We start from the raw sequence: 24,918 nt of genomic DNA, 5'->3' as shown, positions 1-24,918 counted from the left end.
CATTAGCTAACTTCTCAAAGCACAATATACACTTAGGGTGAGGTTCATCGTTAATGACAGCAGATGTAAATCCATATTTAAAATAGCCTTTGATAATTTTGATTTTTTCTGGCCAACTTCTTGTCAGATCTGATTAGCTGGTCATTGTTCGTACCGCATAACATGGCTGATCAACAGCCTGCATTAGGAGTAGAAGTGTCAGCTCTGTCATTTTCCTGCCATTCTTCTGTACTCACACTATTAGTATTATCTTCAAGCCACGGTCTCTTCGCAGGAACCTTTTTAAGCCACTTGTCCATTTTGTAAGGGCTAGTTTAGTTAACAGTAGATAATACAATCCATAAACCCACTTAAGTGGGCACAGACTGGTTGCAGTGCAATTGCAATATGCTGAAAGCCACCAAGTGGGTGAGGGCACCACTGTCAGCCCTCGGTGTTGTGAACAGCTCTGCAGCCAGGACACCTCGAGCACTGGATGTGACAAGTGGCCGTCTGACACACGGACAGAGTGAGGGCACCAATGCCAATATGTACACTGAACATTAGTAAAGCTTAGTGTACGTCTTTTTTTTTTTTTTTTTTTTTTTAAGATTAAAAAAAAAAAAGAAGTTCCAGCATTTCCTTTCCACCTCGCAGTGGACCATCTTGCACACCCCCTGGGGTTTGCACGCCGCCCCCTGGAGACCACTGCTCTAGAGAGCGTTCCCCCCTTGCCTCCAAAGGCTGACAACATGTGGGAAAGGGGCTGTCAGAGATGCTGGGGAGGCTGGTAACACTCAAGGTAAGCTGCCTTGTTCAGAGTAGATGGCAGATCAAAAGTGCAGTGCAGGAGGGGGGAGAGGAGAAAAGGACGAGGCAGGAGAGAATTTTGGTACCTGAGAAAAAGCAAACAGAACAGCCACTTGCCTCCAAGTGGTGTCCCAAAGCAGCAGCCGACCCCCACAGCGCAACCCACGGTCAGGACATCCGTGTAATAATATGGCTGCTACTGGTGAAAGAGACAAAGGGATACAGACAAAGAGAAGAAAGAGGAAAGAAAGCAGAGAGTGAGTAACAGAATTGGCAGGTATGGCCAAATGATGTCACCCAGCTCTGTCACCCGTCTGAGTTATAGCTATATTTATCTTGCTTCTCCCTTCTGGATTGCCTCAAAATATTCAAAAGACAAGACCTGGCACAAGACAGGCATACACCTGGCATCACCTCTTTGGCACATGTGGAGAGGGCGTCATCTCACCTTTCACTGAAACATGCACATTTCTGTCCCTGTAGAAGAAAAGTCTTGTGGAAAATCCTCCAGAGGGTGGAGGGCACATAAGTACATTTTGCTCCATCTGTTTTACTTTGGTGGGGAATGTCAGGATGCACATGTGCCGGGAGTGCCTCAGAACTCCCCTGTGAGCCGTGGGCACAGGCGTGCCCAGAGCCAAGTGAGGGCGGGTGCTGAAGGTCCTGTCACCCCGGGGAGGTCAGTGGGTGACAGACCTGCCCGTAAAGCACTGTGCTGTCCTGGCCAAAACAATAAAGGGAAATGGGAGGTATAAAAGGTAGAGAGTCTCTCCTGAGACAGTTCTGGAAGACACAGAGCTGCTGAAAGGGAGAAAATGCTCTGCCACTCTTTCTGCAAGACTTGGCCCTGAAGTGTCTGAGAATGCTGAAAGGTGGCTTGAGAGGTTTTATTTAATTTTATTTTGTCTATATCCTAGGTGGTGTAAAATGCATCAGCGTTAGAAGCCTGTGCATTTGGTACTTTCCACTATTGCATGTTCCCACAGTAGCCTGTTAGATGTCCCATGAGAGTTCCTAGAAAGGGTGGTCCTGTGTTACGGTGGGAATCTGAGTGACCAGGATGAATTCTAAGGCCAGAAGGTGACTGACACAGCCTCAGCCAGGAGGTGTCCCAGGGCTATCCCTGCACAGCCCAACAGAAAAGGGCCATGACCAGTCCCTGACTCAGAACAAGGTGTCCTTACCCATGTTTTGTCCCGGGTAACTTCTAGGTCCTATTTGTGCCCATACAGTCCTAAGATGTGTCCAGAATGGGGATGGGTTTCAGTTCAAAGTGTCTGGAAGAGTGGGAGTGTTGCATTATAGCCCACCAGCATGGTGGTTAACAGCTGGAAACCAAGGATACACACGACATGGCCTGCAGTACGCTAAGAGGTTGAGTTGTTCAAAGGCACAAATCCTGATGGGACAGTGTTGAAGAAGGGTACAAGAGAGACACCTATAGCAACCCCTGAGAACAGCCCGTGGCACATGGCATCACCCAGGACCCAGCACTGTGTCGGTGCTGGTGCTGGGCAGCAGCACAGGAGTAGCCAGACAGACTAAAATAAACAGGCAAACAAAGAGTACCAGAGTGCGCCCAGAAAAAGTAGACTGGGCACCTTTTGCTTGTCAAGGGCTAAACTGGCTTTTCAAATGCATTTTGAGGGCTCCTCATCAATACACAGGGTGGCGTTCCCCAGCAACACCACCACGAAGTTCTGCACCATGGGCAATATGGTGTGAAGCTGCAAGCTACACCCTGGACTAAGGTCAGCTCAGGACTAAATGACTCCCAGGTAATGGAAATCCCACTCAGCAACTTGGTGTGAGTCTGTCAGAGGAACCCAACTAAGGCTACAAAAGCTGTGAGAACTTTCATTTGTTCCCACAGCACAGCTACCACAGACTGGCAGCAGGTTTTGGCCTGGAAGGCACCCCTGAACGCTGGTTCTCTAACTCACCACCCAGAGGTGGGCTGACAAAGGTGAGATCAGGGTGCTCAGATGAGGGTGCAAGGTGGAGCCTTGAGCATGCCCAAGACTGGAGATTACCCAGCCCCTCTTGACACCTGTGCCACCCTGAGCCACCTTAGGGGCAAGGGGAGAAATTAATTGTATGCATAGACAGAATTTCCCTTGTTGCTTCTGCCCTTGTCTCTTGTTCTTTCACTGTTCTCTGAGTAAAGTTTGGCTACTTTGTCTCTCTAACCTCTCCTCAGCAGCAGAGGACAGCAATCAGACCTCTCCCCTCTCAGACCTTTCTTCCCTAGCCTCTCCTAGTGGGCTACCTACGATGTGTCCCGCAGTCTCTGAGACTATCAGTTCCAGGTATGGAGAAAGAAACAAGAACCGCGGAGTGTGTTATGGAAGGTGTGTTGGGCTGGTTTGGGTTTTTTTCATGGGTTTTTTACCATTGAGAGGTACCACTCTCCTGCACACTACCAAAGGCTCCACCTGACGGTGCTCTAGTCCTGGGGTCTGAACCTGCTTCCTCTCAGCGTTTCTGGCAGACTTACAGGTTTTGCCCTGAAGCCTCAGGTCCAGCTCAGGCTGTCTCAAACTTGCTACGCTGCCCACGCACACAGAGCTCTCAGCCTCTCTCTTGCTGAACCTGATTTTCTTCCTGGCACATCTTTTCTCAAGTTATTAACTGAAGAACATCTAATTTGTAGCTGACAAACTATGTTCCTTCCTTTCCTTTTAATATCAAACCAGAGTAAAGATCATTGTTATTGCTGGTGCAAGACCATGGTCACATTTGTCAGCTAATGCATCCATTTGAAGTCTAACAGGAAAGTACTGCATGGAAGAAAACTTTGAAAAAACATCTCATTTCAAAAACTCCTTAAACTTCTGGGCACAATAACCATGGAGAGAGGTTCAGGGCAGTGCATGGGGGGAAAGTGAAATGAAGGCACAATGAAGAACGGAGAACATTTAAAGACTATTTATGGATGTATTTCCACCGTTTTAGGAAGAAGTTGCCATGTGGCTCTGGCATGTGTGCTGTTTAAGGAAATTCTGTGAATCAGAAGACTAGGAAAAACATGAAGGAACTGAGAGAAATTTCCTCGTTTCTCCTCACAGTGGAACCACAGAAATGTGGGAAGGGAACACTGGAGGTGTCTCCTCTAACCCCCTGCTCAGAATTGTGCTAATTCCAAGGCTAGATCACGTTCTTGTCCAGGTGAATCCTTCCTAAACGTCTCCAAAGGTAGGGATTCCCTGGACCCCCTGAGGCATCTGTGCCAGTGCTGAACCACCCTTGGGGTGGGGAACGTGTTTTCCTTATACACTGTCAGAATTTCCCTTGGGGCAAGTTGTGCCCATTGCCTCTTGCACTGTGCCGCTCTGAAAGCCCTGTTTCACTCTTCACTGAAGTCCCCCTTCAGGTGGTAGATGACATCAGTTAGAGCATCCTCCTTTAGCCTTTTCTCCCTTAGGCCAAGCAAACCCAGCTTCCTCAGCTTCTCCTCACATACCATTGCTCCAGCCTCCTGACAATCTTACTGTCCCTTCACACCTCTCTTGTATGAGAGGTCCAAACCTTTAAACACTATTTCTGTTCTCCAGCCCACTGTTGATAGTAGTTTCCTATTCACATTATCACGTCGTGTCACACTTGCCATCATCTCCTGACCTTTGCTGTTGCTACTCCTTACATGAATTTTTGTTTTCAACTCCTGCTCTCTACTTGATCCTTATTGATTTTCTGCACAACCTTTGGTGCTCACCAGGTTCAACAATGTCCATGGCAGGCAGGGACTGAACACACTGCATCATTGGAAATCAGCACATCCGTAGGTGTCACTTTTCCTACAACCTTCCTTTCCTTCCACTGCCACCAGTTAGAGGCGAAAAGAAAGAACTCATATTGCCAGAGTGCAGAGGTATCTGTGGAGAACCTTTCCTGAGTGCAGGAAATCTCACAAGAGGCTAAATGAGTTGTGCATTAAATGTCACACACAGGAAGACACTTGCCTCCAAGAGGAGCCCCGAAGCAACATCCAACTCCAACTGCGCAAGCCACCACCAGGAGGTCGAACTGCCTATGCACATTCTGGAACAGAGAGTGCAGCCAGAGAAGGGCATGCTGGGGTTAGAGGGAGCAAAGCTAGGGGTTAGGTCCAGAACCATGAAACACAGCAACAGCCAGCAGCAGATTCAGCCCTTGCTATTACAAATAGCAGGCTCTACATGCTTCAGTGCGGTCTTTAGTACTGGCAGCTGGTCTTCAGCAGCGACATCTGGTTCTTATGCACAGACAGGAGCTACTCAAGTAGAACAGCACCTCCCATCGTTGCGTTACACAGCCAGTCTCTGCTAAGAGCCTGTATGTAAAGCAGTTCCTACATTTAGCGACATAGGCAGCTAATAGATTTTTTTATACAACCAGTCAATACAGTGATCAGCCTGCAGAGGCTGTTCTGCAACAGCAAAAGCCTAGAGACAGTTGTCAGTGCCTATAATTAGCAATGCTGTACAAATTTGTCTTAAAGACAAATTAATCTTTGTCTGCAGGTACTTTTTTATACAATGATCACAGTGCAAAGGTATCAGCATCACGAGGCTGAAAACTTGTCAGATGTATATTCCTAACCAGCTTCTGTGTAACTGCTAGGCCACATTGGTGGTCCTGCAGAGTTATGTGACTGTCTATCTGGTCTCCCACTACCATCTTCTTTAGCTTGTATTCTGCTGCTCTAAAGCAGTACAGTGAACGTCAATCCGTGTTTCCTCCGTGTTTTGTGGCCTACCAACACTATCCTGCGTGCCTTAGGAGTTGAGCCTATGGCAGAACTGTATGCAGAGACATGTGCCTTACCTCATACACACCACAGAAGATTGACATGAACTTGCTGAGTACAGCAGCGCAGATACTGGCAATGTGCACAAAAGGACCCTGCGAGCGGAGGAGGAAATCAGAGAGGGTTAGTTACCCTCTGGTCTAAGACAACCACGTAACCATGGCAGATCTTGCAATTTCTCTTTGGCCACCTCAGCCAGTCCTCCAACTCTCTTTTTTTATTTTTTTTTTATTCCTTATCTCAAAGTCTACTTGACTTGAGTTCTTTGACGTTTTTTATGTCAAGACTCGCAAAGTGGAAGGAAAATGGCCAATTGAAGGTAAGTGTTGCTAGCAAGAGCAGAGCTTTGAGAAGAAGAATGGCGGCAAAAAGAAGAAAACATTTATGACTCTTCTTTCACCGACAACTCTCCCACCTCCCAGACCCTGGCCACTACTGAACATGAAAACAGCAATACTTACCTCCTTCCCCACAGGCATGCCACTTCCAAGCCCAGCCGTGAGGCCCACAACTTTGGCCACAAAAGCTTTGAGAGTGAGATATTCCTTGAGGACCACTCCCCTCATGATAGTCTTGAGCTCTGGGATCCCAGACCCTGAAAACAACAGCAGAGGAGGGGATGAACAAAACCAGCAGGCAAATGGAGTAACTGAGACAGACAGAAACAGGTCTTGCCATGCCTTCTGCCCTCACCAACAGCCTGCGGAGAGACGAGGTGGCAGAAAATGGCCGCAAACAGAATAAGAACAAGTGGGTATGTGACCCACGCCAGATACTGCATAGGAACATTCGGGTGCAGCGCTTGGTACATCCACTTGTAGGCTGTAGGCAGACAAAGAAAGAAGCGGTCAGTAACCACAGCTGCTCCAAACAGGTTGGCAGATATCAAAGAATCACACAATTGCTAAACCTGCCCTTGCTAAATCTCCCTGAGAAATGCTGTCCTGGAGGCCTCTGAGATAAGCCTTGTTACATTTTGAGTACAAGTTCCCAAACAAAGCAGATGTTCTGCAGGAAGGGACAGAAGCGGCTCTCTGTTCTTAGATGCTACTAATTCCTGTGCCCAGATGTGGTGTAAGAAGAGGCGTGTTACGTGCAGCTGTGAGAATGACCCACTGTACAGGGTCCGTTCATTTGGCAGCCTGAGGGCCTTATGTGGGTCCTGAAGGGTGACAATAAAGTGGTCCACCAACAGCTAGCACCCTCTCCTCCACCTCAGTCATGTGAAAAATCATTCCTTCACAAAAACTAGCTTAAAAGCTCTGATTATGATTTGCCTTTTAGAGCAGCAGCATGAAGGCAGCTGTGTCAGCCGCTGCAAGCGCAGTGGTACCATCGCTCAGCCAGGTACCGTGCACAAGCTGCCCAGAGTCCAAACTGAACTGCAGCTCCTGTGCCACTCGTCTGCCCCCCTCGAGCTGGCTCCCCCACAGCAGGAGCCTCAGGCTTGGTGGAGGGAGAGAAAAAAACACCCCAGAGGACTCAGCTGCGGGGAGTATAAAAGACAGGGGCTCTCCAAGACTGGCAGGCTGAGCCAGACGGCTGGTAGGTGGGGAAGCTCTACATGGAGGACCCTGGGCTGAAGCGTGGGGGCCCTTGAGGAGCTGCAATGTCTGCAGGTGGACGTCAGCAGCCAAGAGCGCCAAGAGGAAAGGGTTGGGGGTGTCTGCAAGTCCGGACTGGGACACCGAGAAGAAGGACGAAGGAACAGTGCAGTTAACAGAATATGAGCAATGTCGTGTGTGCACGAAACGGGGGCAGGCGCACAGAAAGGTCTTGTAATTGTTACAGCTGGCATAAAGGGAGAGGGTCCACAGGAAAAATGCAGGGAAAGGATATAAGGCAGTGATCAGGAGACCTTTGTGAAAAGAGCCAAAGGAGAGAGCGCTATGTGGTCAGGTAGCAGAAAACTGCAGGGCACTGCATACATAAAAATTGGAATGAACAATAATGAGGTAAAAGTCAAAAACAGTGTCTCTCCCCTTCCCCCTGTGCTCAATATTCCTGGGGAGGATGGGAATCAGCCTAAGAGGAAGGACCACAGTACCACACCCCTGTGTCCCTGCATATTCAAGGGAGCAGGAGGGAAAGGGAGTAAAAATAACCGTTTGTCTTTGACTTATCATACACGTATCCTTTGTTTCTGACCACTTACTTCCAAATTTTTCCCTGTCATCCCTTTGAAGAATCTCTTCCTAGTTAACCTTTTCTCTGCTATGTTGCAAGTACTTCAAACTTCCCAGGCAGTGTGGGGTGAGGATGGGACACTGATGTTAAAGGAGGAGGAACATTAGTCACTGGGCTTTGTAAAACATTTGTATCATTTACAGCGTGCTTTCACAACACCTGAACAGGACCTACCCTGTAGGCTCTTTGCACTGGCATAATCCATTCCCCAGCTCACCAACGCCATGACCAGACCCAAAAGAACCAAGAAAATCCAGTCCTCTCCAAGCTTCTTGGTAACATATTTCTGGATGCGTCTAGCACAGTCTGTGGAGGGAAGAGTGAGCCAGAAAAACCTGAGGGAACATAGATGAAGCATGAAGCCGGTGCCTGTCTCTCCACTCCTATGCAAAGAACAGACTACAATAAGGATTTATTTGGAAGCATCATGGGCTTTGTGTGAAAGAGTGGTACCCATCCCTCTCTTTCACAGTGCTGCAAAAAGCTATGTGTTTCAAGGAAAAAAAAAAAAAAAAAGCAGAGGGGGACACAAGGCAGAATTTAACATCTTGTGCACCAGCAGCAAAAATCCGACACAAGAAAGCCCTTTTCCTCTCATTGCAGAGATCTGTTTGTGGAAAAAAATTAACTTGGGAGTGGTTAATTTTCCAGACAGGTCTTGGCTCTTCCTAGGATGAAAGCTCTCATGAAAAAGTCTTTCAATCCACTGTGCCTCCTTTTCCTTCCTTCCCTGCTTCTCCCCAGTCACAATTTTCCTGTCTTTTTGCCTTGATTAAATTACCTCTCTCTGGCTGGCCTACCCAGTATCTGGTCATAGGATAGTGAAAGATGAACTGTCCCCACCTTGACATTTGGAATAGTGCTCTTCTTTGATCTGTACTTGACTGTCACGTTTCAGGGGTCTTCCATTGTTCTTCTGGGCCAGCTTCTTATTCAGTAGCTTTGCTGCTTCCTTCTCTGCGAAGTCAGTTACCTGGTCTGTGTACTGGCCATAAAGCTAGAGGAACAGAAAGCAAGACAGATCAGAAAGAAAAGGTGAGGCAAATGCTTCTTCACAAACAGCACTGAAGATGGAAAGGCAGAGCTACTAACAGTCCGAGGTGCAGACCCAAACATACTCAAGCTGGGACGCAGACACAGAAACCCTCGGACAGATGCAGCTTATCTTTTTTTTCCTTCTTTTTCCTGTTTCCCTCTTCCATATCTCTCCAAAATCTTTTCACTGTCTTTTTGGGAGTACATGATCACAGAATATTAATTTATTTCTAACATCCTGCAAAAGAGGTGGCTGTGGTCTGAAGAGATTGAGCAGGCTTCCTGGAGGTATAAAAGGTCAAAATAGTTCACGAGGCTGTCACCCTCAGGGCTGCCTCATAGATTTCAGTAGCACTGTAGCACATCTCTGAAGGTTTTGAGAAGTATTACACTATCAAACAGGCTGCAGGAATGTCCTGCATCTGTTCCTCCTGCTGCCAAGGAATGCTTAATAGGGCACATAGTGACTGATGGTGCCTGTGGAGGAAAAGCAGCAGCATCAGCTCAGAAATATCACAGGGTACTGCACACCTCCTCCCCCTATTTACCCAAATCAACATGCTAAATGCACACATATCTCCAGTTCCCCTGAATTTCCTAACGACTTGATCTATCTTTGTGGTCAAATGCTAATCTTGAACTGCAGTCGGTTTGCAATGGACAGCTAACTTACCAATGCCATTTCCCACACGGATCTGCAGCAAACTTGGTACTTGTACCATCTCGTCAACAACCAGATCTCAAGGAAGCCCGAAGAATCCTGACTGTGCCCCCACGTTTGTTTATCAGATTCCCCAAAGAACAGCTCCCCCACCTCACTCTTTCAGAGTACAGAGGGGAAGGTAAGCATTTGAGAAGCAGAGAACAAGCCTCTCCTCCTCACACGTCCTCCAGCAAACCAGCCTTGGCTTCCCCTGAAGTGAGGTTACCACCTGGTGCACAGCCCCTGAGTGTGGCACTTCCCACCTGCGAGGAGGTGACCTTTGGCTTCCTCCCCAGCACACCTGCTTCTCCAAGATGTTCGAGTGGCAGGAGGAGAGCAAGCAATGCTTTGCATAGCAAAATCAGACACTTCAGTCAGAGAATGACAAGACGTGAGAGAGATAAAGCACCATCACATGCTTAGGAGACATTTCTATTTGACAGTTCCATGCCTCCTTTCAAAGTGACACAGGAGATGTTGCTCCTGTTCCACCGAGATCAAATAGATTCAGAGATTCAGAGAGAGATTTACACTGGAAAGCACCTCTGGAGTTTTCTAGTCCAAGCCCCTGCTCATGGTATGCAACCTCCAAAACCAGATCAGGCTGCTCGAGACCTTGTCCAGGCAACTCCTAAACATCTCCAAGGGTGGAAATCCCCCACCTTCTCTGAGCACCTGTTTCAGTGCTCTACCAATTCGTATTTCCACATAACAAATATGACTGAAGGTCCTAAGTAGTATATTTATTTGTATATATTCCTCAAGAGACACTTGAACCACATGCAATAACTCCCTTGGAAAACCCTAGGGTTTTTTTTCACAGAAGACACACCTGGGCTTTTTTAAATCATCCTGTTCTTAATGTGGCTTACCTGCTGTCTCTTAGAAAAATCGATCCTATTTGAACATCTGAAAGTATTCTTCCATTCATCACTGTATCGGAAGGTGACAAATTTAATTAACCGCCACATGATTATCAATACACACTCAGGTAAATTAAGCAGTGCAGCCTCCTTGCAGTGAGGAATGGCCATGCTCTGACCCCCATAATACAGACAGGATAGTGTAACAGCAGGCTGAAGAACCGCATGTACAAGGTAAGCTGTCACATGCGGAACCCAGTTCTAAGCAGCAGGCTGCTCCTTTTTTCTGTGTCGGTTTCAGCCAGAAACGCCAAGTACTAGCAGATTTTAGACAAATGCATCTTCACATCACCTCAGTTGATGTTCCATTGCCTTTACATGGTCATGAGGGATGGGTTTATATCAAATACAGCTTAATCCAAACTAGAAACTCAAACCTGTGCCAAGTATGATGTTCAAATTAGCCTTCAAATTAGGGCAAATCTGCCCAGGTGGAACAGCATAACAGTATAGCAGTATGAATGGTACAAGTTCTCATATGGTAACCTAGTTCACTGCTTCTGGCTGGCTGGAAAATGGTACACTCAGGATGTGGGAGAAAAGCAGTTAGTCTCCAGACACAAAAATGAAGGTTCTGTCCTAGAGAACAAGTTAGTCTCAGCTCACTTAAAGAATGCTTCACACCTGTGCTTTCCTTCTCCAGGACTCTGGCAATATTGAAAATGGTAGGAGATTGTGGGACAGAGAAAGAATCTGGAAATCAGAGGATGACCTTAAAGCAAAATTAGGTTAGGCAAGAAATATCCACTTTATTAGAAGACATGTAAACCTAAAAATATAACACAGTAGGACTTAAGACTGTTCCTTCTTCTGATGTGCCCTCTCTAACACAAGGGACATGGGGTTTCTGAGCACCAGAAGAACTGGAGAGAACTTTAAAAGATATCAATTACCACCTAAAGGGTTGAGCCAGAAAAAGTACCATCATGCCTAGCTTGGCTCAATGCTGAGCAAGACCATGATAATGGTGTAAAAACAGCTGATGGTATAAATACCACTAAGGGGTGGGGGAGGAACCCTAAAAAACATCCAGGGAGAAAGCACAACCAGGGTAAAGTTCATTTTCAGGGAGGAAGCATTTATTAATGTTTAACTGTAAACCAGCAGGTTCTGTCTTTCAAAAAAGATGGGGAAGTTTCATTGCTTGAGTAATAGAGGAAAAGCTGCATGGAATCTCAGGGGAAAAATACATACAGCACCACAGCCTCAAGACCTTTCTGGGCACTATTTTCTGAGAGCTCAGCACCTGCATAACACTGCCCTCACAGCCCAAAGCCTGAGCTACTTCCCATGCCATTCAGACTGAGCAGTCGTTCTCCACAGCATACCCCAGTCCCGAAATCCCTTCCCCCAGCACTGCCAGTGCATGCTGTTCTTACCTGCTGCTTCTGGCCACTGAGACAGCCTTGGGCTCTGCTGCTCACCCCTCTCACTCCCTCCTTGTAGCCACTCTGCTGTTCTGAAATGACCTTTCTTAGGTTTGTTTTCTGATGGATCACAAAAGAGTAACTATATTTCATCTCAAAGGTGAAATCTCCCAAAACTCACCTCGTAAGTAAATTGAAATGTCAGTAAAAAGTCTAGGCTCAACTGCTCAGGCATAGGGCAATGAGGCACATGCCAGGGGCAGGGGGCAGCAACAGAATAATAGTCGAAGGACAGAAGGCAAAGGGGAGCTCCAACAGCAGCCCCACCAGCTGAAGGGAGAGGGGGCTTGGACAGAAACAACTGAGCAAGACTTCTCAGAGGGGCAGAGAGAAGGGCAAAGGAAAAAGGTATCACTTGCAAGAAAGGAAACTGTGCAAAAGGACAGTGTCCCCATCCACCTCCTCTTGAGGGTGGTTCAGCATGGGAGAGGGTGCCCAGAGGGGCTGGGGAACCTTCAGTCTTGGAGATGTTCAGAACGTGCCTGGACATGGCCCTGGACAACCTCACCAAGCTTTGGAGTCTGCCCGGCTGTCAGCAGGAGCTTGGGCTAAACACCTCCAGAGCCCCCCCACCCCCTTTCTGTGGGTCTGTTACTCTATATTACTGCGTTGCCTAATTAGTCATTAGGCATCCCTCCCACTCCTCCCTTCTGTGTATTGCTGAGCAAGCTCTCTGCCATGGACACATGCCGAGCACCGAGTAGCACAGCCTGGCATAGCTGTAGCTGCTTTCTCATGCAGAAAGAAAACACCACAACATCCTACAGTGTACGATAACGTGTATTTTTACCAATGTATATTACCTCATCTATCATATATCTACTGTTATCTCAATGGCCCAAAATTATGTCTGTATTAATATCATCACCTGACTACTATTACTATTTTATTATCCATTAACGACAACATGGTTTTGACCATCCGTGACCTGAAGGGCCTGGGGCGCCGGTCAGGATTGTGCTGCTGCGGGGTCTGTGCCGAGCCAGCCCGAACCAAGCTCCAGCCCACGCCGCAAACAGCCAGCAGCGAACGGCAAAGGGCACAACCGCCCCAGACCCCTCTGCCAACTGCTCTCACAGCACCGCGGCCAAGGAGACCTTACGGGTTACCCGCACCGGGGTGGGCGAAGGCACGTGCAGCGCGGTGGTTGTCACGCTAATAATGCGTCCTGTGCACGCGCGCACCAGCTGTGCAGCAGCACGCCTGTTTGTACTCCGCCTGCACAGCACGCAGACGCAGCTCACCCGGCTCTGCCAGCACACGCCTGCTTGCGGAGCGCACACATGAACACACGTGCACACGCCTGCGTGCGGAGCACACCCGTGAACACACGTGCAGTCCCGTGTGCGGCGGCCCGGTCCCAGCGCTCCCGTGGCGCAGTCACTTCCCGCGGACCTGCGGATGCCGCGCCCTGTCCCGCAATCGCCGGCCTCTCGCAGGCGCGTGCCCGCCTGGGGACATTGCGGGGGGCACACGGGACGCCCTTGTCTGCGCGGGGGACGCCCCCTCCCCCCCGCGCCGTGACACGCGCGGGGCACCAGCACGCCGGGCGGCACGCGCCGGCGTGGGTCTGCGCCCCGCTGAGGCACGCGCTGCTCCCCCGCCTGCCCCGGGTCCGCCCCGGGTCCTACCGCCCGCCGCCCCGCGCCGTCCCGTTCCCGTCCCCGCCCCGGGTCCTACCGCCCGCCGCCCCGCGCCGTCCCGTTCCCGCCCCCGCCCCGGGTCCTACCGCCCGCCGCCCCGCGCCGTCCCGTTCCCGCCCCCGCCGCGGGTCCAGCCGCCCGCCCGAGCCGGGCCGGGCCGGGCCGCGGGGCTGGCGCTCGGCAGCAGGCGGCGATTCAAGACTGAACCCCGGTGGAGCTCGGCCTCAGTGCGGCCACTGCAGGAGCCGTTGGCCCCCGCCGGGGTGACCCCAGCGCAGCGGCGCCCGATGCGGCAGTTCGGTGCAGGAGACGCTGCAAACCCGCGGGTGTTTTAGGCACTTCCAGAAGAGAAACTCCTGAACACTGGCCTGGAACCCAGTCTCCAATTTTTTGCAGTGTGGCACATATCCACGCTGGGATGCTTATCTACTGGAAGTTTTTCTCGGTGGCAAATGTGGATTTTTTCTTAGCGCTAAATCACGAAAGCATTCAGGTGGTCAATGCATCCCCTCCCTCACCCCCCAGCCACTCACCTAAGCATTCATGTTTGGGGATCTGTAGTCATGTGAGGACAAACACTCACGCTATGGATGCCACATTCACCGGCCGTCTCCCTCACCCCGTCCCTGCCTGCAGTGCCCCAAAGCCCTCCCAGGCAGCTCAGTCTCAGCAGAGCCGCGGGCAATAAGACACCGGGGCTCGCTGTGAAACCTCCCCTTTCCAGGAGGCTGTCCCCAGCGGGGAGGCAGAGGAGATACAGAGGATAACTAACGGAACAAGAAGCTATAACCAGAGTACATCTATGTCCCAGATATTTTTCTGAACCGCGGCTTGTATGAACCCGGGCAAGAGTCAGGTCAAGTTTAAGGGTTAGAAAACCCCTCACAGCTCCCCTAAGAGTCACCAAAACCATCAATCTCCCTGTATGGGTCTGACCACGAAGTGCTTTTCGGTCAGAGGAAAGTCAGAAAAGAGCTCCGCATGACTTAGCCTATACAGCTGTGCAGAAAGATACCCACTATATACATTACGGTTTTCTTTGGTTTTATTCACTCTTCTGCTCTACTTAGTATCACTGCTGCTGAAGGCAGCTGCAGCTCCTCTTTGCTGTTACAAATACATTAATGGTTTGGTTGATTTTCCCCATCCCAGTTCACCCACTCTAACTCTCTTTGTGTCCATGGCAGGTGAAAATGTCCCTGACTCGAAATGCTGACAGTACTCCCGGATGTTAAGTACAAACATGAAAGTCAATGCCTGACCTGGGAGTCAGCAAGCGATGGGGAGAGCTGGTGGGGTTGGGAATGGACAGGGATGTGTGCTCTGCAGCACCGTTCTGTGAGCCCCAGGAGCCTCTGCGATCCCAGGGAGACCTGTGCTGCCACAAACATCCCCTTGTCCAGCCCTACCTGTGGGTGGCTGAGGGAGTTCTCCAGGTCGTCCCCTGTCCCCCCGGCCTCGCGTCCTGCCTCCAAACGTATCCCGTAATGGGTGCATTTCTCAAAGCAGACATAGTTGTATTGCAGTGTGCCCCCCCACAAAGCTGACTTTGAGCTGGGTTCCTGCGTCATGATCTCTGAGCTATCCATGCCTCTACTTGTCTTCACGCTTACCTAGAACCACCTTGTGTTCTGGCTGAGAGTATGGCCTTTGCACTTCTGCTCCCTCCTTCCTCTCTTTCTCTCCCCAGACCACTCTGACTTACCCTGTTCCTGTGCTCACTTTCTCTCTGCCCCTCCTCCTCCTCCTCCTCCTTATGCCTCTCTCACTTTCTCCCCTTCCTGCCCAAAGGCAGTGATTGCAGGGTTTAATTATATTTATAGCAACCTTCCTCTGCCACATGATTCCCCAGTGTCATGTCTGATCTCAGCAAAAGGCACTAACTCTGCTGGGATTGAATATCAGGTGCGTGCAAGAGGGGAACTCCTGAAGGAGAGGGAAGGGGGGGTAAGGAGAAAAGAAGGCGCTAAGACAGACAGAGCTAGAGGTACAGAGACAGAAAGCAGACAGGAGGAAGCAGAAATTGTTATCCAGGGGATCTCTTTTTTGACACCGCCCCATCCTGAGCAAGCCATATCTGCAATGAGAACAAAATTCAGTGGGCTTCCTCATTCTCTGCGCAGATACCAGGTGTCCAAAAGACTGAGTGGCAATCATAAAGACACCAGCAGCTATGGTGAGACAGAACTAGATGGGTGCACACTCAGAGTCCCAAGACAATTTTTCCAAGTCCATGGTCCACAAGAGAAGCAGCAAGCCCTGGTGGAGAAGTCAGGCATCCCTGTTACGCAGAATGTCACCAAATTGCTCTGTGGGTATTCAATTATGGTTATATGCAGAAATTTATTCTTGATGCTCACTTTTCCACATGCTAGAGCATTCAACAGCTTCTCCTTTCCACTCTGCCACTTGTTTCTCAGCCAGGCAAAAAAGCAATAAGCTCAGCCAACACCCGTAAGCTACGAGCCAGTGACAGGAATTAGAAGCATGTTCCAGCAACGTGGTCTAAAGACACCTCCCAGTACTGTCGGTGTGCTGCCTGTGACCATATGTCTTTTGATGGCTATTAATCAATGAAGGGCAATGAGTTCAAGATCCTAGAAACTGTGTACAAGAAAAGATGGCCCCACATCCCTCAAACACAGTCACTGAAGAGCTACTGTTAACTCCTTCTTCCTTCTCTTGTACACTGCCACCTCTCCAGAGTAATGGTTTCCAAGCTTCTCACACTGCAGGATAAGACATTTGCAGGCAGGATAGTGGGGAGAGAAAGGCAAAACACCCTTCTTTTGGGTCCAGAACCTTATTTCATTTTGCTGATCCCTGTAAAACATTTCTCCTGGAGGCTCGTTTTGCTTTTTCTCAGTCTGCATGCTCCTTGAGAGTGGGGTACAAAGAAAGTCTCCGAGAAGAAGACATACTTGATTTCCTCCATAAACCACCTCCTTACCTCCTACAACGTTTCTGCTAACCATATCCATATGGATATCCATTAGCAAAAATACCCATATGGATAGTGTTAAGTCTGTACAACCCACACCTGGTGGCAGGCCAGGTAAGCTCTGAATACTTACAGAAGCAGTATCAGTGCTGGCTCAAAACACACAGCTTCATCTGTTTTATTCTCACCAGCACCCACTTCACTGTCAATAAGCCATGTTCCCTGGAGGAAGACTGTGGCCCGTCAGTAGGACAAAACTTGTAATAAACCACCTTAAAGAAGAGTTTCTAAGTGACCATGTCTAGGAACTCAGTGAAGAACTCTGGGATACCCCCACAGATTTCCATCATAAAGGCATTAACTGTTCCCAACATATTGAGATGCTTTTGGAAGACTGATGTCACTATGGCTTACATAAAAAATTATGCATAGCGTATGCTATATAGTGTGTAAAATACAAAATACTGTATAGAATATGTGTACATCATATGTAGGAAACCTAAAGACCAACCACAGTAAGCCCTAGCAAACTTTGAAGCTGTAATACAGCTCCAGATCTTCAGTTACTATTACATTTACTGGAGAAGAACACTCATCACAGACACTGGAGAAAATTATTGGGAACCTTTACCCCACAGTGCACTCTTCTAGCTCTTGTTTTTCAAAAGGCACAAGAACAGCACATCAGAAATTGCTTCAGTATAAAAAAGAATGCCATACTGCCAGCTAATCAAACTCTACTCTCTGTCTTGTACAACACTGTGGTGGAAATTCCACGGAAAATAATTATATAGTTATAGCGTAACCCTATAGTTTCCTACCCTGAAAAGTTATTTCCTAGAGCTGTCCCTCTCAGCCTCCAAACTGGCCCCAGCCTCACTCACCTCATCGATAAAAGCATGAAGGACCCCAAGGTCAGCATTCATCAAATGGCTCTAGATGCTACTCAAACAAGAAACCTGGAGGAAGACAACCCACAAACCCCCTGTGCCCTCACTCGTACTTTCCGCAGTGTAATCCACCTCACTGACTAGACCAAGCGACAGACTGACAGCTACACAGCATGAAACTGAACAGCCGTTATGCACACAGCGGCGCACGTGTAGACTCCAAGGACCCAGTCCTACGGACAGCTGCAGCTAAGGACCTAGCACTTCTCTCGGTCCCTGTGGGAGACCACTTCTCATCAGATAACATCACTACTTCAAATTTCTGCACCCAGATATTGTCTTGGTACCAAGGCAAAAACTGAGAACTGAAATTCACCATTCCAGTGCATGACAAAATATATGCCATTTGTAGAGATACTGGATTTATGTCACATTGTTTCCTGCGTCCTGAACACTAATCCTACCATGCTCCACAGCTTATAAATCAGTCTCTCCCTCTTTCCCCTAGGAGGGAAGTGCTTTGTCAGCATTCTGGTCACTATTAATGTCCTCTTTATCCCACAAGGCACCAATAACCTTTTGCCACAGCCTCACTGACACTAGTCTAGTTACATTCAAAGCAGCTATTCTCAACTTGTATTCACTTTGAGATCTGCTGCTTCTGCTTCAGACTCAAAGGAAAAACTGTAGACCCAACAGCTTGTCCACTTTTTCCAGCTGTCACAGCTGACCTAACGAAAGGTATTGTCCCAGCTCTGCCCACTGTCTTGTCCACGTTTTTAGATGAGCAGAGTCCCAAAGGTACAGAATACTGAGCACAGCCTGACTAGACCTGCCTTTCTGCACTGCTGCTGCCCAGCAACTGCTGCCCGATCTCCCTATCGCTCTTCCTGTAATTTCCTGCCACAGTCCTCCTTTACGTATTTGCTTCACTGCTCATCTGTCCTGCTTTATACTACCAAGACCTAGCTCTGCGTTTGTACCAGGACACAGCAGTGTGGCACTGCTGTTGCTTGAGTGGCTGCCCACAGACCCAGGAGACTAGTGTGGAAACAGAGGAGGATGCATCCTGCGCTTGCAACAAACAGAGATGACCTGACTCCTCTGGTGCACCTAAGCCTCTTGAAAGGGCTCACCGCAGTTCCTAGCCTGCCCCACAGCACACAAGAGGACAGGTATACAACCTGCTCATACACCAGTTCTTTCTTTGCATATTACAGGCCCTTAGAAGGACTTCAGAGTGTGTTTCTGTGGTACTTTCTTCGAGCAGGACATCTTCAGGAAAGATAAAACTACAGCTACAGCCTAAATTAGAGTCTTAGGTGAGGAAAAAGAAAGGAACAGAAGAATTCTTACCCAAGATGGGTCTCTTCTCGAGTCAGACATCTATCTTTCTCTCTCTTCTTCCCAGTTTTGTCACAAGTCTCCCTTTCTCTGCCTTTATTTTTTTCCCTGAATGCTTTTCAGGATGCAGAAGTAGAACTCCTAGCCTTCCCATCCTACTGCCTTTATAGTGAAAGCTCTGACAGTATGGGAGGAGGGATGATTGAAGACTCGCAGTTCTCTCACGGTCCTGTCTCAGGAGATTTATCACCTGAAATCCAAGTGCTTTTAATCAACAGTGTCAAGCTTGATGTTGTTCTCTGTGCCCTGCCCACAAAATTATCAGACATCATACTAACTTCTGAGCCTTTTGCTTATACCAGAGCTTTTTGGTTTTGTTTCTTTAGCAGATTCACCCTAAAAGATCTAGCCCACTTCCTGACCCACTGTGTACGAGCCTTACGACTGCAGCTGCCACTGGAATGTAACACACTGCACACACAAGCACCGCCGCAGATGGTGGTACAGAGCCCACCACCACCCCAGACAGAAGAGCTGGATTTGTGGAGGCAGGGTTATTGTTACTCAGAACCACGTATGCGGAATAGAAAAGCAGTCATTCAAGAATAAAGAAAAGATAATATTCCAAGCTTAAGAGAGCTCAGTCCAAGAGGTCCGTAAGGCTGTGAAGGAGAGAATATAAAAGACAGGCTATGAGACAAAAGAAACTGTAAAGGCGAAAGGGAAAAAGGGAGTTTTGAAGGAGGAGGTCCTGGGTTATCAGTTGGACTTGATGATCTTACAGGTCTTCTCCAAACTAAATTATTCTGTGAAAGGTGACAAAAGGAGGACTCCTTAACAGTAACAGCAGCTCTAAGAGATAATAACCACAGAGGCAGCAAGAGACAAAGAAAGCACAGGAGGACACGAAGGGATGGGATGCAGGACAGGAAGAAGTCACAGCAAGTGTTCTTTACCTCAAGCAACAGCTGCAGATGGAGCAGCAAAGAGTGGAAAGGCAGGAAAAAGACTTCAGTAGACATAAGATAAGGTAATGGCTTGTAGAGGAGAACAAGGTGCTTAAATGGGACTTTTTATAAGACAAGATACCCATGGAGGATTCAAAGAGGTACAGGAGGCAACTGGAGCTTTGGGAGAGAAATAATGCTGCTAAAAATATTAGGAAGAGGGAGGAAGACTGGGATAAAAGACAGCATTTATAATGAAAGAGAGAAATAGACCGTGGACTAAGGCTTAAACAGCAGCAAAAGACAGAAATTTAAGCAGTGCAGGAGCGCCTTGTAAGCAAGGCTGAACATGGGAAGATGACGACAGAGAACTCTCAGAGGACACTTGAAAGAAGGGTTGAGTTCACAGTAAAAGTAGAAAGAAAAAGTCCAGAAAGTTTAAGGGCTTTCATCGTGGAGACATAACAAGATAATATGATGACATTCAAGAGGACATGTACTGACTAATACTAGGCTGAATAGAACAGAATGGACAGAAACAGGGCAGATTTTGATAACCATCAGCTTTTGATAACTCAAATAGGGACATGGTGATGTTACCAGTGGAAAGGCAGAATGGAAAAAAAAAAAAAAGATCTCTCAGCTGAGAGCAGAAAAACACTTATAGGAAGACGGGGTCATGAAGGAGCCATTGAAGCAGATGTTGGAACAGATGAACTTGGATGGAAACTTGAACAGATCATGTAAGACATGATGACACCGTGGTACAACATCATACAACAGCATGATATGCCATGACTTGGCAAAAACCAAATGAGCTTTAAAGGGCAGGCTTATGTCCTTTGTGTTCCATTTATGTTCCAGAAACAACCCAACTGTGACAGTCTGCACAGAGCACTTTGTGAATTCACCCCAAAATCAAATGAAACAAAGCCATATCTATGTTGATGCGGGAACCTAAGGTAAATTACTTATCTTACATCGCAGTGTAGTTTTGAACCGACAGCGAAAAGAACAAGCAGAGAACTTAAACCAAGCAGCAAGAGCCAGACACAGAAAATCAGATAAAAGAGAAGACAGCAAAATTAGGTGTTTCAAATGGATCCCAGCTCATCCAGAACTTCAAAGTGGATCTGCCTAGAATGCCTTGGCGAGCGCTTTGGTCAGGACCAGCAGGCTTCAAAACTTAAAATAAAACAGTCTTTACTAGAATAAAAATAAGATTATTTGATTTTTTTTTTTCAATAGAGAAAACTTCAATATAAGTCAGGAAGCTCAGAAATAAATCTATAGTGTTCACACAACTCTTGCCCACCCACTACACCCCTGGTTGCAATTAACTCGGTGACCTTCTGAGCTGCTAAAATTTTGTGCTTACACTTCATTGCCTAGGAGATTGTTTCCACACCTCCACAGCTTGGATGGCTCCTCCCCTACAGCTGCCCCTCTTCTTAAATTGCAACCCTCAATTCCCTCGGTGACTCTCTACCCTACAGCACCCTGTAACCTCTATTAAACCATTTCTTCCTTGCTTATGCTCAATGGCTTTCCAAAGGAAGAGATGTCTTACTGGTGGGGTAGAGATTGTCCTGTCTCAGAATAAGCTGAGAACAAATCAAATAGGCACAGTGTGTATACAAGTATCAAAAAGTTAAAGCAAAAAAGAAAAATAAAATAGAAAAAGTAGAATTAGACTGCTGAGAGGGAGAAAACTTCTAATAACTGTATTATGCATCCAAAAGCAGCTAAAATCAAGAACTAGCAAACACATGATGAGCGGTTTGAAGGGGGTTCAGTGGATTTCTTATTTTCTAGGAGAGTAATGCTGCATCACAAACATTCTCTGAAGTAATCAGCTTGAAGACATTTTTAGCAAAGAGACTAAGGAACATCTAGGAAATACAGATTCGTCCCTAGCGACCAAAACATACTAGAGATGCTTCTAAGCTTGTGAATGCTATTATTCCAGGACAGAGAATCTACAGACTGTCTGGGAAATTGCTCTTTACCTTTGTATCTAGATCAGGGGTCCTCAACCTTTTTAAACAGGGGGCCGGCGCGTGGATGACGTGGCAGAAGGTCATCTGCGGCTGCTCAGTTTCCCCCGCACCAACCCACGGGGCGGGGGGTGCAAGGGGGTTCTGTAAATACCGGGGGCCGGATTGAGGACCCTGGGGGGCCGTATCCAGCCTGCAGGCAGTAGTTTGAGGACCCCTGGTCTAGATGATGAACTCTGATTCCAAATGGTGAATGTACCCTCCTAATAAGTCGCCTGCACCATGACCTGTATTTTGTTGTCAGCTAAAACCATCCTTGAGAGATGGTAGGCAGTCCATGGTAGATAATTTGTGGCTTTCTTCCCCTCCTCCCTGTAGACTGATTGTTGCACAGGTAAAATTAATAATTGCACATTCAATCTATCAATCATGGAACTACACAGCAGCATGACTGACATCGTGAGGGTGGAAAGAAAAGGCAGTGGTCAGCTGTGCAGAAATGGGCTGGCACCGGCTGTGCTAGGGCTCCTGGTTTCTGTTGGACTTGGCTAATTTCAAGAGAAGAATGCTACCTCTTATGTAAGTCATGGCCAACTAGGAAAAAAGGGTCATCACGGAAAAGTTTAGGAGGAGGACTGGGTTACGAAACAAAATTATTTGGAATAAGATGAAAAGGGAAGGTTTCAAGGACATGTTAGGGGTATGCTTGAGCTGGGGTTGGGCAAGAAAAAGAGACCTTGAGTACGGACAGATACCTCCAGGAGGCCACGGCTAGGATTAAAGGGATGCCAGAAAAGAAATAATTTATTTCAATTTCCTGATAGATGTTCAACTTTCAAATGCCTGAAAAGTCACTTCTTTGAGGCCCTAGAACCTACTGATCTCTCCGAGAGGGTGATCATGCTACTGATTTAGGGGACTTAAGGAGCAGACTTGTTGAAAAGGACAGTCCCAATTTGTTACGTACTGGAACTAGTGATCAAGAAGCTTGAGACAACAAAAAATTGATTTTCAGCCTGCTCAGATCTCAATTCCAGTTGATGCATGGCCACATGCATGTTAGGAAAGGGGTCAGGAACAAACCTAGAAATTAGGAAAGGGACTGTCTTTTCTGATTGCAGCAGAGACATAAGCAACCATAAACCTTTTCTCAGTAACACTCAGGTCTTGCTTACATTTCAGACTTGCACCATTATTAAAGAAAATGCCACACTTGTATGAATTCTACAGTTGCCAAGAACTAGTTGCTGACTGTACTAGTTTGTCCTGCCCTGTCTCAGCTAACTGAGATAAATGATGTCAATATCAAAAATTGTAGCACTGATACGTTATCACTGCCATTACGGATTTTTTAAATACTTAATTTACTATCAAAGTTATACTAGTAAATCCTGTACAGTTTTGACTAAGCTTCCTGCTCTCCTCCTTCCCCATCCAAACGCAGATTCTGTACAAAACCACCTAACCGCCCTGCACAGCAAGGTTCTTGCCTGTTTCCCATAAAACGATCCCTGGTAGTAATATGAGATAAAGACCAAGTAAATGGAGTGAAGACAGTGGTTCCCTTGGCAGTGCACATACTAAATCCATCACAAACGAGGGCAAAGCAATTTCCCTGCGGCAGTAACCTTTCCTGTTATCACTGGCTGCTGACACAGGGATGATAGTGAGAGTCAGCATAACATTCACAGGACTCCCTCCCTCTTTTATAAGCCCCCTGCTTTGACTTGCAGGGAAGCGTTGGGGGAAGGGAAGAACTGCATGGGGGAAGGGAAGAACTGCATGGGGGAAGGGAAGAACTGCATGGGGGAAGGGAAGAACTGCATGGGGGAAGGGAAGAACTGCATGGAGCAAGCGCATCCAGGTTGAAGCACTGGGTCACACTTCGACACGAGGCTACAGAGAGTCTTTTTCTCTGCAGGATTCATTAAACTAAAGCTGCTGTATACTTCCCAGCAAGGACCAATTTTGACTGGCACGAGGGGAAGAGGTGCAAAAAGTACCCCAGGGCCATGAGGGAGCCACAATCTCCTGATGTAAGGAATGGGTAGCCTAGTATTTCAAGCCCAGGACAAGATCAATCATTAGAAGAAAGTGCAGGAAATGACTCACAAATGGCATTGCGTACCAGGGGTGACATTTAACGTCCATGTCATCTGAAAATATTCAACCTGGAACAAGAATCCAGGGAGTAGCTGTAGATCAGTATTAGAAGCTATTGATCAAAGTCAGGAGTGGTGAAGGGGTAAAGGGCCAATGAAAAAGAAGGCTCAGAGGATAAATTATGGGAACTATTCTAACTTGCATTTAATTTGAGAACTTAAGTTCTAGAAGCTGCTAACTCACACTGTTTATGAGAGATTACTGATTTTTAGATACTATGTTCATATGTTTAATAACATTGCTCACAGTCCTGCTCACGTGCATTGTCTGGTGTTCAGGGTCAGCAAAAATCTCTAAGAGTATTTGTGGTACCTTGTTCAGACCATGCTCTTGATCTGGGGTGTAACTCTATTTTTGCCTATCTGTATCACAGCCATACTCTATTCCACAAGTAGTGTTATGTCTAGAACATATTTTGATAGGCATCAATCAGAAAACAAAAAAAAAGCAGAGATGATCCTTGAGAAATTTTTTAAATCCCACTCCCTCTACTCCTCCTCCTTGTCTATCACTAGTATGGTTTACCTTATCTTTCTGCATATTTTGTACTCTGGTATCATAATTTCCCATTGATTCTCTGCCACAAAGGTTTTTATGTCCTGGTATATCTTCTGTTAGGACAAAAGACTGGTCCTACATGTTATTTTAATCCTAGCATTTGCACAGAAGTAGGTACACTGCTACTTTGGTTCTTGTTTTGGTACTCTACTTAAATGGAACCATATTTGTTTTCTATGTCTAAATTGATTGTTCACAGACTCCGAACTGCCCTGCACTTGAGGATACAGAATTATCCTTCATAGAAATGACTTAAAGAAAATGTTTTTTGCACCTGTTTTCTTCTCCTAAATCTTCAGTCTGAAAGTGCACTGATAACCCTCTTAATGTTCAGCATCAGAAGCCTGACTCCCGCAGCTGCGCTGTCCCTCCTGTACAAAGTCATTCTTTACAATAGTCCATAGCATTGTACTACCAAACAATTTCCTCTTCCTTTTGTGGGGTTTGAGCAATCACGTGACTGAGAGGTGACCAAGCTGCATTTATGGAAAACTGTTTTGATGGGTTAGGTTTCTGTTCAATCAATGGCCTGAGCTAATTTAACATTGCAATCACGGGCACTAGATCCATCACAACAGGGGC

At 47.3% G+C, this 24,918-nt stretch overlaps 1 protein-coding gene across 1 annotated transcript in view; it reads right to left on the bottom strand.

The window, feature by feature from the left end:
- CLCN1 (chloride voltage-gated channel 1) overlaps positions 1-24,918 on the bottom strand; it is a 64,180-nt gene that overhangs the window by 26,063 nt on the left and 13,199 nt on the right. Inside the window, exons 2-7 of the mRNA XM_040596324.1 lie at positions 8,609-8,762; positions 7,940-8,071; positions 6,272-6,400; positions 6,040-6,173; positions 5,596-5,673; positions 4,752-4,830 (exon numbers count right to left, since the gene is read on the bottom strand). Of these exons, the coding sequence (XP_040452258.1) occupies positions 4,752-4,830; positions 5,596-5,673; positions 6,040-6,173; positions 6,272-6,400; positions 7,940-8,071; positions 8,609-8,762 (706 nt within the window). The remainder of the gene's footprint in view (positions 1-4,751; positions 4,831-5,595; positions 5,674-6,039; positions 6,174-6,271; positions 6,401-7,939; positions 8,072-8,608; positions 8,763-24,918) is intronic.

Source organism: Falco naumanni, chromosome 5 (assembly GCF_017639655.2).
Source record: "Falco naumanni isolate bFalNau1 chromosome 5, bFalNau1.pat, whole genome shotgun sequence".
NCBI classification, from domain to species: domain Eukaryota; kingdom Metazoa; phylum Chordata; class Aves; order Falconiformes; family Falconidae; genus Falco; species Falco naumanni.
This window is presented reverse-complemented; position numbering and strand designations above follow the sequence as displayed.